Source organism: Epinephelus fuscoguttatus, linkage group LG18 (genome assembly GCF_011397635.1).
Source record: "Epinephelus fuscoguttatus linkage group LG18, E.fuscoguttatus.final_Chr_v1".
Taxonomy (NCBI): domain Eukaryota; kingdom Metazoa; phylum Chordata; class Actinopteri; order Perciformes; family Serranidae; genus Epinephelus; species Epinephelus fuscoguttatus.
In genome coordinates this window covers 12,830,516-12,845,933 of record NC_064769.1, presented here as the reverse complement: position 1 = coordinate 12,845,933, position 15,418 = coordinate 12,830,516, and the positions used below count along the sequence as shown (strand labels likewise).

Sequence of the window (15,418 nt, the reverse complement as noted above, 5' to 3'; positions counted from 1 at the left end):
GATTAGCCAGATGATGAACACAGTTTCTACAGTTACGTTAATGACTGCAGATGTTGAGTCATCTCCTCCAGTTCTTATTCAACCACAGCCAGAGAGCCCCAGTAACATGCACAGGTGGAGGACAGTGTAGTGGGATGTTACCTTTGTGTGTGAAGGTGAACTGATGTTGGTCAGTCAAAGGAATGAGATGAATTAGAAACCCAAGAGTGGAGTGAATGGATAAATTTAATATTTTCCACTCTATTGATATCAGAGTGTGCTGCATGGATGGGTATTTTTGAGACATTTCAAGCTTCAGTTGCTGGAAGTTTTTGCACATTACCTCCTTGGTTACTCATCACAGTCGGAGATGGAGATGTAGCAGATGTATTTTATGATTCAAATAAAGTGTAAGTGCTTTGGTGTGAAATCGTCTTGGATGACGACAGGTGCTGTTTTTCAGTCTCTCCTAAACAGATCACTAAAGAGGCAGATAAACTTACACGATGTACATAGAGGGAGCGTAGCAAAGCCCCGTCTTTTCCATCTCTCCTTCACCATGTCTGTCTGTTTGCTATCATCCATTAGGCTTGTCAAACTTACTGCATAAAAGATGAAGGATATATTTCCCATGTGGTTTGGTAAAATCCATTCATCAAACTAAACCAAACAAAGCCCAAAGGCAAAGTGCAGCAGTCTCATAAAACACTCATAACACTATGGAGCTTACAGGTCATCTCAGGCATCCGAGTGAACAGAACAGAGAAACATGTTGAGTGAGAGATTTTATGGTTTGAGCTCCTGTGTCATTTAACAACCCATCTGTTTGTCTTCTTTGGGACTTTCAATTTTAACATGTTTTTTTTTTTGTCCAGAAGAAACACAAATGTTCCAAGGAAGACACAAAGATGCAGAGTCCAATACAATACAATAATATTCAATGTCTGTTTGCAACTAGTTTAAGTCATGCAACCATATTTGCAGGAGATAATATTCAGGCTGCAACACTGAATGACAGACAGGGAGCAAGCCAGTGAACAGCTGAACACACAGCAGTGGTGACAGGAGTACATGAGCACACAGTGTATGGATGGAGCTCTGGAAAAACACAAACTAAAATCAGCATTTTTACGCACCACACCACAACTAACTGAATAAACACATGCCATAAAATACAAAAATATTTGGCACTTTTCAGTTTTTAACCAACAAATGTGAGGAGTGATAATAAAAGCACTAAGTTATCCATCACTATATGTTACATAAAGTTTGCCTCCTTACTTGTTCCTGTGTGTTGCTGCTGGTCTCTCTTACCGTGGCTTGTGGTCGTTCACGGTCCCATCATCGTGCACAAATGTCTGATTCACGTAACATTCACTGCACATTTTGGCCGGAGATCCGGCGCTGCCGTCGGATTGGAGAGCTGCGTTGGTCGGCGTTGGGTCCCCCTTGACAAAGTCGTCTTTCTGGGTTAATTGCATCGGAGGGTGATCTGCCGAGAAGGAGTGGACACCCGGAGAGAAAGACGCGCTCTTTTGGAAGCTCGGGTGATGTCTCCCTGTGTGTCGGTTGCCCCCCCTCACCTATTCAGGTGCATCTTGGAGGTATGGATGGGTGTTTTTTTGTCAGCCTACGCAGATAAGAGGCTGCGAGCAAAGTGACAACTGGCCAGTGAACTATTGAAATACATGAACTGAAAGATGTGGGTGAAAGCACTTCTCAAAAAGAAAAGAAAAAATCAGACTAACAGGGTGTGATGGGGAGATACTGTGAGAGCTGCAGAGGACAGGTCTGCAGCAGTGGACATAACGGTGATGACAGCTTTCCTTCCTGAGGTAGCGGTACACCTAATGACATAACTGTTGAATTATCACCCAACTCTTGATGAGAAGAGAGAGATCAGCACCATCTGTTGGAGGGTCCGGGTCCCTTCAGCTCTCTGGATTGAAAATATGAAGTTTAAAGGAATGCTTCAGCCCCCAAATGACCATTTGTATATCAATTGCTCACCCCTTGTTACACTGAATTCAGGAAGAAAAAATAGTTTTCCTTACATGCTGGTGAAGCAGAATCCAAAAACAGAGACATTTCTTGATGAACTGAAGTCATAGGGGTCCACATTAAACAACAGCAGAACTATATCAAAACATCCATTTACAAATTATCACACAACTCATACTTGAAGCCTCATTTATCCAGCCATACACTCAATACGCTATATCCCAAATGGACAGCCCTTTCCGAGAGGAACTCAACTAAAGTGATACATATAATGCTCTCTTCAAAGCCAGACTCTGTGCATTCCGATACCCATATTACCACACTATACAGTATGCCAGAAAGATTTACTATGTCCCAATATATAGTATGACAAATGTAGTATGCCAAAAATACCAGGATGTTCTACTACACCCGGTCAGATTTCGTTGTATGCAAGCCAGTATGCTTTTCTGGCTACTCTGACCCACAATACTCTGCGCAGTGGAAGATTTGTCACATTGGCTGAACTGTAGACAGATGACAGCTCGTTGACAGCTGATTGGCAGCTCGTTGAAATCTCTCAGAAGAACTGTCAATTATGGATGACAGCGCATTAAAGTGACCAGTCGAATAGTAATAATAGGAATATTGATTGCTTAATTGAACAAAATAGCTGTCAATATAACCAACAAAAAGGGCATAGGTATTAATAACAATGACAGAGTAATACATAGCCTATGTAATGTGAATTTAATACAGTATGTTATAATCTACCGTGTATGGAGCTCTAGCTTAGAACGATAACAACAGCAGAGCTCAGTGAATGGTGTTTTGTTTCATCTCCGAGGTCCAAGGGTCAAAGTTCAGGGCATAATTTTATAAAGAGGCAGTATGTCCTGATTGTGCGCATACTGCATGCAACAGTATGCACTTTGTAAGGGCAGCTGCTGTACCCTACTAAAAGTAAAACGTATGCAATTTGGAACGCACCCTGTCTTGACAAAACAGTAATTTTACCCAGCTAAGGACAGAGCTACTGCTGCCTTGATCTGTTGTTAGTTTGTATTACTGAGTGATTGGGTTAGTTTGGTTGAAGCAGGTAGAACAGTAGCTCTCATGTTCAGCAAGGTAAAATTACGTTGTTGTTTTTTTTCAATGTAGATTGGCATTGACAAGCATATATAAATTTAGCTTTTAGTTCAGTTCGCTGTCAGAAAAGGGTTGTCTGTTTGGGAAGTACTGAGCATATATCTAGATAAATGAGACTTCTATTCATGAAGAATTGTCTCAATTTTTGGATTTTTCGTTCACCAGAGGCATGCAAAAAAAAATGCAAATCACGTAATGTGTACACACAAAAATAACCATACAGCTGAGTCAACACTTTGAGCTACAAGGAGTTATTATTTATCACAAGGTTATACTGTAGTGTTGTTTTCCAATTTACCAAGTAAAAGTCTTGCATTCCAAATCCTTATAATACTTAAAGTGTCAAAAGTACTGGCCTAGTTTTGCAGAAAAATGGCCCCTGTGACTGATATATCATCATACATGACATCATTAGGTTGGTAATTCTGATGTAGAAATATACCTGATACCATAAGTAGCATTCTAATGTTGTAGCCGGTGGGGCTGGAGCTAGTTTGAACTATTTTACAGGCAACACTTCAGTAGTTTATTCTAGTGGTTCTCAACCTACAGATTGGTTCTCCTTCAAAGCATCGCTACATAAATCTGAGGAGTCGTGAGATGATTCATGAAGTAGAGATGAAGAAAAAGCGTTTTGGAACACACATTTGTTTATATTTTTCTTGACATTTTGCTAATGTTTTTTCAGAAAAAAATGGGTAATTTTACCTCTTAAAAAATAAAAACATCTGACTAGTTAAGACATTCATGGACATCTGATGGGTGACAGGGTCCCCAACTACACATTGCTTTTCTGTGAGGGATCACAAGCAAAACAAAAAAGGTTGCTAACCTCTGGTTTAACCTTTATCTGTGCATTTGACATAACATCTGAATAACCAGATTTAAATAAATAATGAACCAGAAAGCTCACAAAGAAATGTAGTGATGAAAGTACATTATTCCCCTCTGAATTGTTGTAAGTCGTAAGTACTTCAGTAAATGTACTTTTGCATTTTTATAAATCTTTTAAAAACAAAAATCTCTTCATAATATTTTACCCTCAGACTGCCAAAATACATCAGGATTCTTTAATCAGGTAAACAAACTGATCCCAGATGTCACAGGAATCCGTTATGTGTGTATTAGGACAGCATCAGAAACACAATGACTTGATGATGATTCATAGTTAAAGTAATATCTGAAAATCCCACGTCCTTCCACTGTGAGCCTCCTGTCGTGTCTCTCAGGGGAGCTGAACTCAAGCAGCAGATAATCCCCCCTCTCACCCAGAGGAAACCCAGGAGGAGTCTCGTGCTCTCTGACAGACAGCAGAGGCCAGCAGCGTCACCAGGGTGAACAGGCCACTCTTGGGATAAGAGGTGATGCTTAGGGAGCATATGTTAGTATAATACCAAAAAGGATGACTACAGCACAGACTGAGTTTGGTAAATATTAGAGCTGCACTGAGAAGGATCTCTTAACAGCTGGAATTTTCAGACAAACTGGGTTTAAATAATGTTTTGCAACATGAGATGGCTTTCAGTGTCTGCGTTGTAATTTTATCCTCCAGGAGACGGCCACTAACACTGAACATCAGTGATGACAATCATAAAAGATGTGAGAAAGAGGAGAAGCCACTACACTTCAAGAAGTGCCAGAGGAAGAAATGAAGATGTAAAGAAAAAAAGATTGACTGACTGACTGGATGTTTATTTATTTATTTGTTTATTTGATGACGCAAACTGGAGCAAGTACGGAGGAGACGTGGGAGAGGTGATATGATTCACTGGGGTGATGGTGACATGAGGTTGTTTAAGAGTTTTCAGATTATGATGGATGTTTGGGATTGAGTCAGTCGCTGTGACTGGAGTGGGAAGTCTTTTTTGCTACTGCTGGAGAGGAGAGAAGCCACAGCTTTGGGATTATCCCAACCGGGGTGGTTGTGCTGTGAAGGCATTGGCTTTTGTAAGCAGATTAAAGGAATAAATATGACTATGTTCATATAGATCAATGCCACATTTAAGCCATGCCTCTGTAATGTAAAACTAAGTAAATACAAATGTATTAGCATCCAAATACACTTAAAAATATGTTTAATTAATGTATTAATATCACTATATAAATAAAAAAGATCCTTCAGTGATTGCTAATTACAGATGATGCCTGTGGAAAATTCACAGAAAAATAGTTGAAATGTAGTGCAATAAAAACGTACCCCTTCACTTTTTCACATTTTGTTATATTTCAGCCATGTGCTAAAATTATTTAAATAATTTTACCCCTCATCAATCCACTTTCCCTTAATGGTGAAATGAAAACAGAGTTTAAGAAAGTTGTGCAAATGCATTGAAAAGGAAAAAAATGAAAGATTAAATGTATTCACCCCCTTTGTTATGACACTTGAAGTTCAGCTCAGGTGCATCCCATTTCTTTTCATCATCTTTAAGATGTTTCTACACCTTGCTTGGAGTCCACCTGTGGCAAATTCAACTGATTGGATGATTTAAAAAAGGCACACACCTGTCAATGTAAGGTCCTACAGCTGACAGTGCATATCAGAGCAAAAAAACAAGCTAAGAGGTTGAAGGACTGGCCTGCAAAGCTTTAGAGACAGGATTTCTGAGAGGCACAGATCTGGGAAAGGCAACAAAAAATATCTGAAGGTTCCAGAGAGCACAGTTCTTAAATGGGAGAGGTTTGGAAAAACCAGCCCAGCACTCTCCCAAGAGCTGTCTCCCTGGGCAAACTGAGCAATTGCAGGAAAAGGGTCACTCTGGCTGAGCCTCAGAGATCATGTGTGGAGATGGGAAAATCTTGCAGAAGGACAATTGTCTACCTATATGGGCTTTATGGCAGAGTGGCCAAACAGAAGCCTCTCTTCAGAGAAAGACACATAAAAGCCTGCTGGAGTTTGCAGACAAACAAAGCACCTACAGGACTCTCAGATTGTGGTTTGATGAAACAGAGATTGAACTGTCTGGCCTCAGTTCTAAGCATCATGTCTGGAAGAAACCAGGCACCCCTTATTACCTGCCCAATACCATGCCGATGGTGAAGTATGGTGAGCGTCATGTTTTGGGGGTGTTTGTCAGCAGCAGGGGCTGGAGGTCTGGTCAGGGTTGAGGAAAAGCTGAAAGGAGCAAGGTCTAGAGATGTCCTTACAGGAAACGTGGTCCATAGTGCTCAGGACCTCAGACTGGGCTAAAGGTTCATCTTCAAACTGGACAATGACCCTGAGCATACAACCCAAACAAAGCAGGAGTAGCTCAGGGAGAATTCTAAGAATGTCCTTGGGTAACCCAACCAGAGCCTGGAGGATCGGCAGCAAATCCCCAAATCCAGGTCTCTTCATACCCAAGATCTGAGGCTGTAATCACTGCCAAAGGTGCTTGAGTTAAAGATCTAAATACACAGGTCAATGTGATAAGTCTTTTTTCTATTTTAATAAATTTGCACAAAAAAAAGTCTGCTTTTGCCTTGTTATTATGGGGTATTGAGTTTCTATTGGTGAGGTGGAAACCTACATTCTAAATGCACTGCATGCTACACAACATTAAAAACAAAGTAATTACAGCACATTAAAGCCCAATCAAATTGAACCCAGTGTGGCACTCTGTGATAATGGCACTTCTGTACCTTTTAAATAGAATTTTGAGCATCATTTAACTTAAAGTGATGTCAGTGTGTTATTATTACTTATACTTAAATTATGTGAGTACTTCAAATAAGTATTAATAATCTGAAACTGGATTGTGAGACATGGTCTGACACCTGATAGACCAGAGGTATCAAACATACCCCAAAGGGTCCGACCGGCCCTCTAGATGACTTAGCACACCTAATATTGATGCACTTGTGAAGGCTGAGAGGTTTCAGGAGCAATTTAAACAATGAGTAGATACTTCATGTAAAATGCTGCCTCAGAGGCTTTTCACCCTGACCAGAATACAGCTCTCTGAAATAACAATACTTAGTGTGGTCATATTTAAAGATATAAAACACTGTGAAAAATATGGTCCGGCCCACTTGAGATCAATTTGGGCTGTATGTGGCCCCTGAACTTAAATGAGTTCGACACCCCTGTGATAGACTGTCTGTCTGATAGCTGCACTGTTGCCCTCTAGTGGAGATGACAAAGAACACCAGTTGAATCTGAAATTCAGTCAGACCCAAAGATGGCTAACTGTATCTGCTAATTATATACTCTTTGTATCACTGACTTCACACAGTTTATATGCCATGAGTGCATCAATTAAAAATCACCTCACATGTTGGAGTAACATCTGAAGATAACAAAAGGTCACTGACAAGAAGAATCCTTTCATGTCTTATATGATTAAAGTAAAACATACTAAATATGTGGGTTTATTACCCATGGTTTGAGTAAAAAAAAAAAACCCTCTGTGAAAACATTTATTCGCATTGATAAGATCAGAACAGATTCATGCTGATGAAAATGTTCTTTGATATTTTTTGTCCTCACAGGACACTGTAGCTTCAAAATAACCACTCAGGTTTAATTAAATATTGTCACAAGATATTTAAGTTATCCGACACTGGTGAGAATAGAGTTTTAGTGGTGTTCAAAAATAGATTTCTGTATTTAATCTCCCACATCATAACATAGTTGATTTAATCTAGTGCCTCTTGTGCACAGTATGAAACAAACAAAAATCTGTTGTCAGAATGAATCTTCTTTATTACAAAAAACAAAACCCATTTAGCAAACATAAACATTTTTGAAATGGAAAACTTTAATCAATGTCTGAGGGATTTGGGTTTGTGATTAATGAGATTTGAAAGATTTTGTAAATGATGTGTATTATAGTGCATAAGCCAACATTTGACTGTATATTCTTAAATCTTTTAAGCCTCTCTAATTATTGCTTAAGTAGCCGGTAAAGACTCAGTGGCTAAACATGTGTTAACATATCATGGGGATCGTCCTGACTTCTTGTCATATGATGTGGAGATAATGTGATCTATTATCTTATAATGGTGGCTCTGCATGTGCAGTTATAGCATTATGATGCTTTAGTGCAAAAAAAAAAAAAAAAAAAAAACCACGAGAAAATCAAAGTAGCTGATTTCTAGTCCCTAACATGGACCAAACTTCAAACACACTGGATCCTTCATTTCCCATAATGCAACTCAACAGCATCTTCCATTAGAACCAAGTCTGTCAAACTCCAAACAACCAGTTTGTAACACAGGCTTTCAGATCATTTTTTGGAGCCAGAAGTGACCATATTTGGAGGAGCGAGGGGTGATTAAAACTTCCTGAATCTTTTAACATTAAGTAAATGGGTGCGTTATTTAAGAATTCACCCCCTGTGCAGCTGTCATGGAGGGGGAAATCAGCTATAGAGATCAAAACTGTTTATTGTACCAAGATGTAAAGATGTTTTTTTTTTTTTTTTGCTGTTGAGTTGGGCATGTTATAATAAGGGTCTATCAAGATTGACTCCCTTTTGGAGCCAGCCTCAAGTGGCCATTAGAGGAACTGCAGTTTTTGGCACTTTCCTGATGGTTTCATCTTTTTAGTCCCAGAGATCGCCTTTTGGCTGAAACTGAGATAACCCAGATGACATTAGAAAATTTTTCACAGGCTGAGTAGTAATCCTTATCTCTAATAAATAAATAAATAAATAATCTGAACTTGATGTATAAACCAATGGAGTGCCCCTTTAAGGTACATGGATTTTGTGTCTTTACTCTTATATTTCGATACTTTACTTGCCACCCTACTGTATGTATATTTATAGCTGTAGTGACTTAATATGACCAAAAACAAAGTCTGCCCAAATGAATAAGCCATATGTTTATAAAGCTACTCAAAAGGGAGTCGGACAGAAGCAAAATACTTAAACCATCCTTTACCAGTTGATGTTTCCTGATGCAGATGTGAGGTTTCAAAGTGTGAAACATCCATAAGCATTGTGCCAATTTATGTTGAAAGATTCAGGAAGTTTAAATCAACTGAGCACCATGTACCGATTTGTTAAATCCGTTTGTGTGTTCATCAGAGAATGAGTTTATTATAGCAGAGTATGTTAACCCACAGTTAGATTATTCAGGCACTTACCCATTACTTAAGCATTAACCAGAAACTCATCAAGTGTATCGGAGTTTATTTGATTCACTCAGCTCCCTCTGTGCTGACTATGGACACAGCTGACACATAGTAAGGTCCCTCTCTGAGATACGTCTTCAGACGGATGTAATGCTGGCTGCCCAGTATCTCTGCTGCTGTGGATGAACACACAAGTGTCCCCACCAGTTCAAACTTTGCATCTTTGGCCTCCTTCGTCTGACCCGTTGAACGATCCAGAATGAACTCCATGAAACTGGGTGTGTTGATCATTAACTTCTGACCCCACGGCTGAGAGGCAATGGCCTGGAAAAAATACCACACACACAGATATCCAGTGATGAAGATACAAACACTACTGGGGCGATGCTGATCTCTTTTACAGGTTATCACAAGGTCAGTAACACAGAGAGGGTTTGATGGAAGTTAGACACAGCTGAGCACTCACAGAGAATATCCGCAGAGCCCCACAGTGCAGCTCTGGGAACGGCTGAGTGCTGATGTTGCTGATCATGTCCATGGGCTGCTTAGACAAAAGGTGGAACCAGGACTCTGTCAGGGCCAAGAGGTCTTCTGTCTGCTGCTCTGGCTGCAATAAAACGTAACAGATTCATGAGCTGACATTCATTAAAAAGACAATGACAATGCATATTCCTAATGTGTGCACACACATACCTGTAGAGTGAGAAGCTGGGATATGGCGTCCAAACTGCGCACTCTGAGCTCTGTAGCTCCAGAGCTGGCAAGCTGGCTCATTCTTGTCAACACAGCCTTGAACTTTTCTCCTGAAGACAGATCCAAAAACATCAGCAATAATTACAAGAGACATTAACATTCTGAGAGGGGCCATGGCTCCCTTAGCACCTTTGGCTTTTATCAAATAAAACATAGAACAAGCTAACCTGTTTTCTGAAAGACCTGCTTTCCCTCCACAGTCGATCCGACTAACCCCAGGGTGTCCAGAGCCACGCCGATCATCGCAGGGTCCGGGTCCAAAGCCATCTCAAACACCTTGTTCTGGAAGATCGGATAGGTTTCACAAACCTGCTGTGGGCTGTCCATAATGGCCAGGTTTCCAAAGAACTTCACCAAACCTACAGGAGTAATAATCACACTGTAAAGGACTGAATAATGCAGCACTGAACTGTTGTATTAAATAAAGAAATACGCCACCTAAATGTAATACTTCTGTGTTTTCTTAGAGCAGTTTTCTAAAGAGGCTCACCGGGAATGTAGAGGGAGGAGAGAGGGTCAGTCTCCGCTCCCCTGATCATGTTGGAGATCTTGTCCATTATACCCTGCTGGGCCAAATACTGCCGGCCGTGCTGACTGTGGGCTAGAGTGGTCACCATCTCAATGGCTGTGGCTCTGGAGAAAAAGACAACAACAAATGCAAATTCACAGCATTATACAAAACTAAAAACACAAGCAGTCAGGCAAACTTGCATTACAATATAGCAACTCTTACATTTTATTTTTCACATAATTTCTCACTTGCTGACTCTGTATTTATATGACTTATGTTTTTACCTGATCAGTACATCATCTCCTGTCAGTTCTCCGAGCAGCTGAGAAATTAAGCTGCTGTTGGCACAGTAACCGAGGGAAATGGGAGACACAGACGAGATTTCCACCACCAGCTGCAAGAAGCAAGAAAAGACTTTATTAGGTATCAAAATGAGTTTTATGTGCGTATATGAAAATGCATTACAAACTGATATATCTGCCCTCACTCTGGCATGATTTGTTCTGATGAGTCATGTTTTCCACTGATTCCATCAAAAATAAATGTGCATTAAAAAGAATCCTATGTCGAACATACAAAAAAAACAGTTGCCACTTTTGCATTATCAGCAACAAAGTAACCCAAAGTAGCACACAGTGAACGTACCTCATATATTCTGTATCTGATAGTGTCACTTTTGGCCATCACATCCTTCATAACAGTCAGCAGGTCGGTGTGGAACAATTTGTCTAACCCAGGCTTGGAGTGACTCAGTTTAGACAAGGACTGGATGGCCTAAAAAAACACAACAATTACTGCAGCTGCACCAACTGTAGATTCATTATCTCTCACGCAGGATATTCCAGTGCTTCAGTCATCACCTGCTTGGCCACAGCCAACTTCTCTTCTCCAATGCAGCGGATCACCGTCTCAAGAATGTCGTGGTTGTTGAGGATTTCAGTGGTAGCGTCGGGGTGCTCCACCATTCTGCCAATCTGACAGAGAAAAACATAAAACAAGGTCAGTGGTTTCAAGGCATTTGTGCGTCTGTGTGTGGGCGTGCTGTGTGCGAGCAGCCTACCTGTGTCAAAGCCAGGATCTTAACCGCTTCATTAGGATGAGTCAGACCCCCCTGCAGCTCCACTCTGTAGTTCTGAGCCAGGGATACAGGGCTGAGGGCCATTAAGATGTGTTCAAGGATGTCCACACACAGCTCAACCTGCTCCCTGTGAACACAGCTCACATTAGTAACATGGCTGCAAATCTAATTAATCTTTTGGTCTGTAAAATATATAAAATGTTATACAACGACTGTGTTGTTTAAATGCCACAGTTATTTTCAGCTCTTTCACAATAGGACTAAACACTGTAGCAGCCAACATTAGACTTGTTAGAGGTGAGCCAGACCTGCACAGACTGAATCACCGCTGATCGCTGCACAGTGCATGCCAGTTAGATTTGTGTCCAACATCATCCTGACTTACTCTGACGAAATACAAAAGTGGACAGCGATAATCTTGCAAGATCGAGGTGGCTGCAGTTTTTGGAGCCAGGCACTGCAGTTGCTCTCCACTGACTGCAAGACCCAGGGCATGATGGGAAACGCCTGGCTATTTTTTTTTTTTAGAGAGAGATTTAGATGTTATTTGTCTGATTTGAAGGTTTATTCTGTTTACAGAAAACATGTTGTGTGACTGAGGTGACATTTGGTAGACAGAGAGACTAAATACATTCATCATAAACTATACATAGTCTACTGTATATTAACATTGGACTGTTTTAATTATTGAAGTACTAAAAAGAATTTGTGCAAAATCTAGGTTGAACCATGAATATACATTGCTAATCACCTGTAAAGCATTTTAATAGGCTGTATGGTGTTTACTTACTCGGTTAATTGGTACAAAATAAAAGATTGTTGGAGAGTGGCACACATGTTAACTTGTAGAGAGCTTTGGTCTAGTCCTTTTGTTGACACACTGGGGTTATTGGATGGATTGTTTCTTCAGTAGGTGCTAAGTCTGATAGGCTTAGCAATAAGTTCTACTAGAGAGCTTGCTGCAGTTTTGTGGGTTTAATGTGGCGGTGAATGTGAGTAGAGCTATATGCTCGGATCACATCCATGGGTTTCTGGAAGTGGCTGCATAGCAGGTGCTTTCCAGTCCCGCTGGTTTACAGTGAATAAATACCCCTCACCTGTAACTGCACGAAGACGAGGGATGAGTGTCCTTCGTCAGTTAGATAGGTACAGTATATTAGTTACTTTAGGGAGGACAGACTCCAGTGTGTTGTATATCTAAAGTTGGTGAACTCTGAACTAAGGTAGGGTATCATTACGTCTATTGTGGAGTGTTTCATTCAGGAGCCTTCACAAGCATTGTTGTAACAGTGTACATAAGAACAATTGTTAAAGACTGCTGACCATTATAACATTGAAATTAGGGCTGCAACTAACGATTATTTTCATTGTCGACTAATCTGTCGATTAGTTCTTTGATTAGTCGACTAATCATTTTATCGAAAAATGTGTTGAAATGTTGAAAAATGTTGGTCTGTCTCTCCCATACATCAAAATTATGTCATCTAATGTCTTGTTTTGTACTCACGCCGAAGGGTTTTAGTTCACTGTCATGGGAGAGTGTGTAAAGCTGCCAATATTTGAACGTAACAAGCTGCAGTAAGAGTATTTTGGGGTACTTTTATAGTACTTTACTATGAAAAATGACTCAAACCGATTAGTCGACTACTCACCGATTATTGTAATAGCCAATTAGTCATTGATTAGTCGACTAATCGTTTGGTGAGTGAAAAACCTAAGCAACTGCCCAGTGTGTCTATGTCTTCCACAACAAACCTAACATTTGAGCAGCAAAAAGAGCTACTGATGATGCAGATGCAGCATGAAAAATGTATACAGCAGAGTGAATTAGAAGCTGAAGGAGTGAAACAACAAACAGAGCAGGAAGTGATGAAATAAAAAAACTGAGAAAAATTGAAGATAGAGCAACGTAAACTCGATAAAGAAAGGTAAAATGTCAGTCAGTGAGTTGACTGATCAGTCTTCAGCTGCTAGTACATCTGCTGCTCGATTTGATATTGCCAGTTATTTAAAGCTGCTACCAAAATTCAATGACAAAGACCCAGAACACGTGGAATTTGCTAGGGATTTGGTTATGCAGTCCAGTCGCTGGTGTTCTGCATCCAGTGTTGGTTCATTTGAAGAACTGTGCAACCTGATTGTTCTGGAACAATTCAAGCACTCCATACCCAGCTATATTGCCTCATACATCAATGATCCTAAGGCAACAACTCCAAATAATGCTGCTGTCCCTGCAGATGAATATGTATTGGCACAAAAATGCATCTTTGGTGGTCATTAACAGGGTGTCTGTGGTCCAGGAGCTATAGCTGACAGGGCTCGTTCCAGTTTGGATTCAGCTTTTCTTCAGCAAGATACAGACTGTGAAAAATGACAGTATTAGTAATTATTGTAAAAAGTCTGGCATTGAAAGAAGGAATGTTCATGAAAAGACAGTGAAGCTGATCACAAGCTTAGTCCACTGCACTGTCCTTCCCTTGACCCAGGCTGTAACAGAACAAATGGATATATACACCAATCAGCCAAAACATTAAAACCACTGACAGGTGAAGTGGATAACTTTGATTATTTTGTTCCAATGCATTGATCAGCTGGGAAACCTTTGATTCTGGCAATCATGTGGATACCACCTGACATGTTCCACCCATTCAAACACTGTTGCAGACCAAGTACCCCTCCTCATGGCTCCAGTACTCCCCAATGGCAGTGGCCCCCCAGCAGGATAATGCACCAATGCAAATATGCAGATAATGCAGCCTGATCTCGTCCACTTTCCAGGCAGTTCATTTCTAACGAGCCTGCTGACTGACTGCAGGTGTACCATCCAAAAATGAGTTTGGGGGACTGTGCCTAAAAAGAGCAACAATCTTTGCCTCATGGACATCTTCAAAACCCCCTAAACGTGAAAGTCAGTACTGTAATTTTCATTTTAGACCCAGTTTCCACAGGGCTACACGACAAAAAATGTGACACTGTCCACGTCTGCGCTACATATTGTTGTTAGCATTGTAGGCTAGCCAGTTAGCTTGCTAACACAACTAGCAGAGGTAAAATGCAGCCTTTTAGCTAACCTATCTAACTTACACTACCTGAAAATCCACTTATTTTTTTTAAATAACTGCTGACGATACTGATAATAACAACGGACAGCGGACTGACTCAGCAGTTTACACCACAAACTGTGTAAATAAGGTTCACACCCACCACCTTGCTAAACTGTGAGCAAGATGCATCATGTCAAACCAACCTGTCATTTGAGTTCAGCAGGGTGAAAATCACATTGAAGCGCTGTCCGCTCACTGAGTCTCTCAAAGCGTTGACGGGTATCGCCAATAAAGCTGTTTTCAAACTCTGAAGCTCTTCAATTGGATCATCAATACCAGAGAGTCCTGCCAACAAACTCTCAATAGATGCCGCCATGACTGAACTTATCCTCCTTCTTCTTCGCTTACGTTTTATGGCGGGTGGCAACCAGCGTGTTAGGTGCATTACCGCCACCTTCTGCTCCGGAGTGTGGATCACTAAATTCTATTGTATAATCCAGTCCGTCTAATAAATAAAACAAAAAACACTCAGACCACTTAGCAGATTCATTTAAGTTTTAATAATTGATTTCATGTACTCCAATCTGTCTCAACTCTTCCTTTATAAGCTGTTTTTCCTGGGTGCATCGTCTGAGTGACAGTGTTCACGTAAACCGGTTGAGTGTTTTCCTGTTTTGCTGAGTGTGCTGTTTACATTGGAGTGGCCTAATTTAATCCTGTTGCAAATTATCTCCTCCCTCCTTGTCTTTCTTATACTCCTGACTGTTGACTTTACATTACTGATAAAACTATATAAAAATCTCCCCCTTGTTTCATTGTTCCACCTCCCCTGACATTCTTCCATTGACCTATTCCAGATTATCGCCTTG

The 15,418-nt window shown here is 40.5% G+C and overlaps 2 protein-coding genes across 3 annotated transcripts in view; both read right to left on the bottom strand.

Annotated features, from left to right (window-relative positions):
* The window catches only part of kcnt1a (potassium sodium-activated channel subfamily T member 1a), a 42,096-nt gene extending 40,284 nt beyond the window's left edge, over positions 1–1,812 (bottom strand). The window contains exon 1 of one of the 2 annotated variants that reach the window (XM_049603406.1): positions 1,294–1,812. In XM_049603406.1, coding sequence (XP_049459363.1) covers positions 1,294–1,460 — 167 coding nt within the window. In that variant the 5' untranslated portion in view covers positions 1,461–1,812. Of the gene's footprint in view, positions 1–1,260 lie in introns of both variants that reach the window. The other variant, XM_049603407.1, reaches the window with a different exon arrangement.
* A 6,319-nt stretch (positions 1,813–8,131) lies between these two features.
* psmd5 (proteasome 26S subunit, non-ATPase 5) lies at positions 8,132–14,954 on the bottom strand. Its single transcript, XM_049603410.1, has 10 exons — positions 14,753–14,954; positions 11,488–11,632; positions 11,288–11,401; positions 11,073–11,201; positions 10,712–10,821; positions 10,407–10,549; positions 10,084–10,275; positions 9,857–9,966; positions 9,630–9,770; positions 8,132–9,487 (listed from the first exon to the last, which is right to left on the bottom strand). Exons 1-10 carry the CDS (start codon positions 14,923–14,925, stop codon positions 9,230–9,232), a joined length of 1,515 nt encoding a protein of 504 aa, XP_049459367.1. The 5' UTR covers positions 14,926–14,954; the 3' UTR covers positions 8,132–9,229.
* Positions 14,955–15,418: the final 464 nt, after the last annotated feature.

Coding starts and splice junctions, on each gene's coding strand:
- psmd5 (XM_049603410.1), bottom strand. CDS start 14,925: ATGGCGGCATCTATTGAGAGTTTGTTGGCAGGACTCTCTGGTATTGAT. Junction 11,402..11,487: donor AGATCCTGGCTTTGACACAG/GTAGGCTGCTCG, acceptor TTTCTCTGTCAG/ATTGGCAGAATGGTGGAGCA. Junction 9,771..9,856: donor CCCAGCTTCTCACTCTACAG/GTATGTGTGTGC, acceptor GTTTTATTGCAG/CCAGAGCAGCAGACAGAAGA.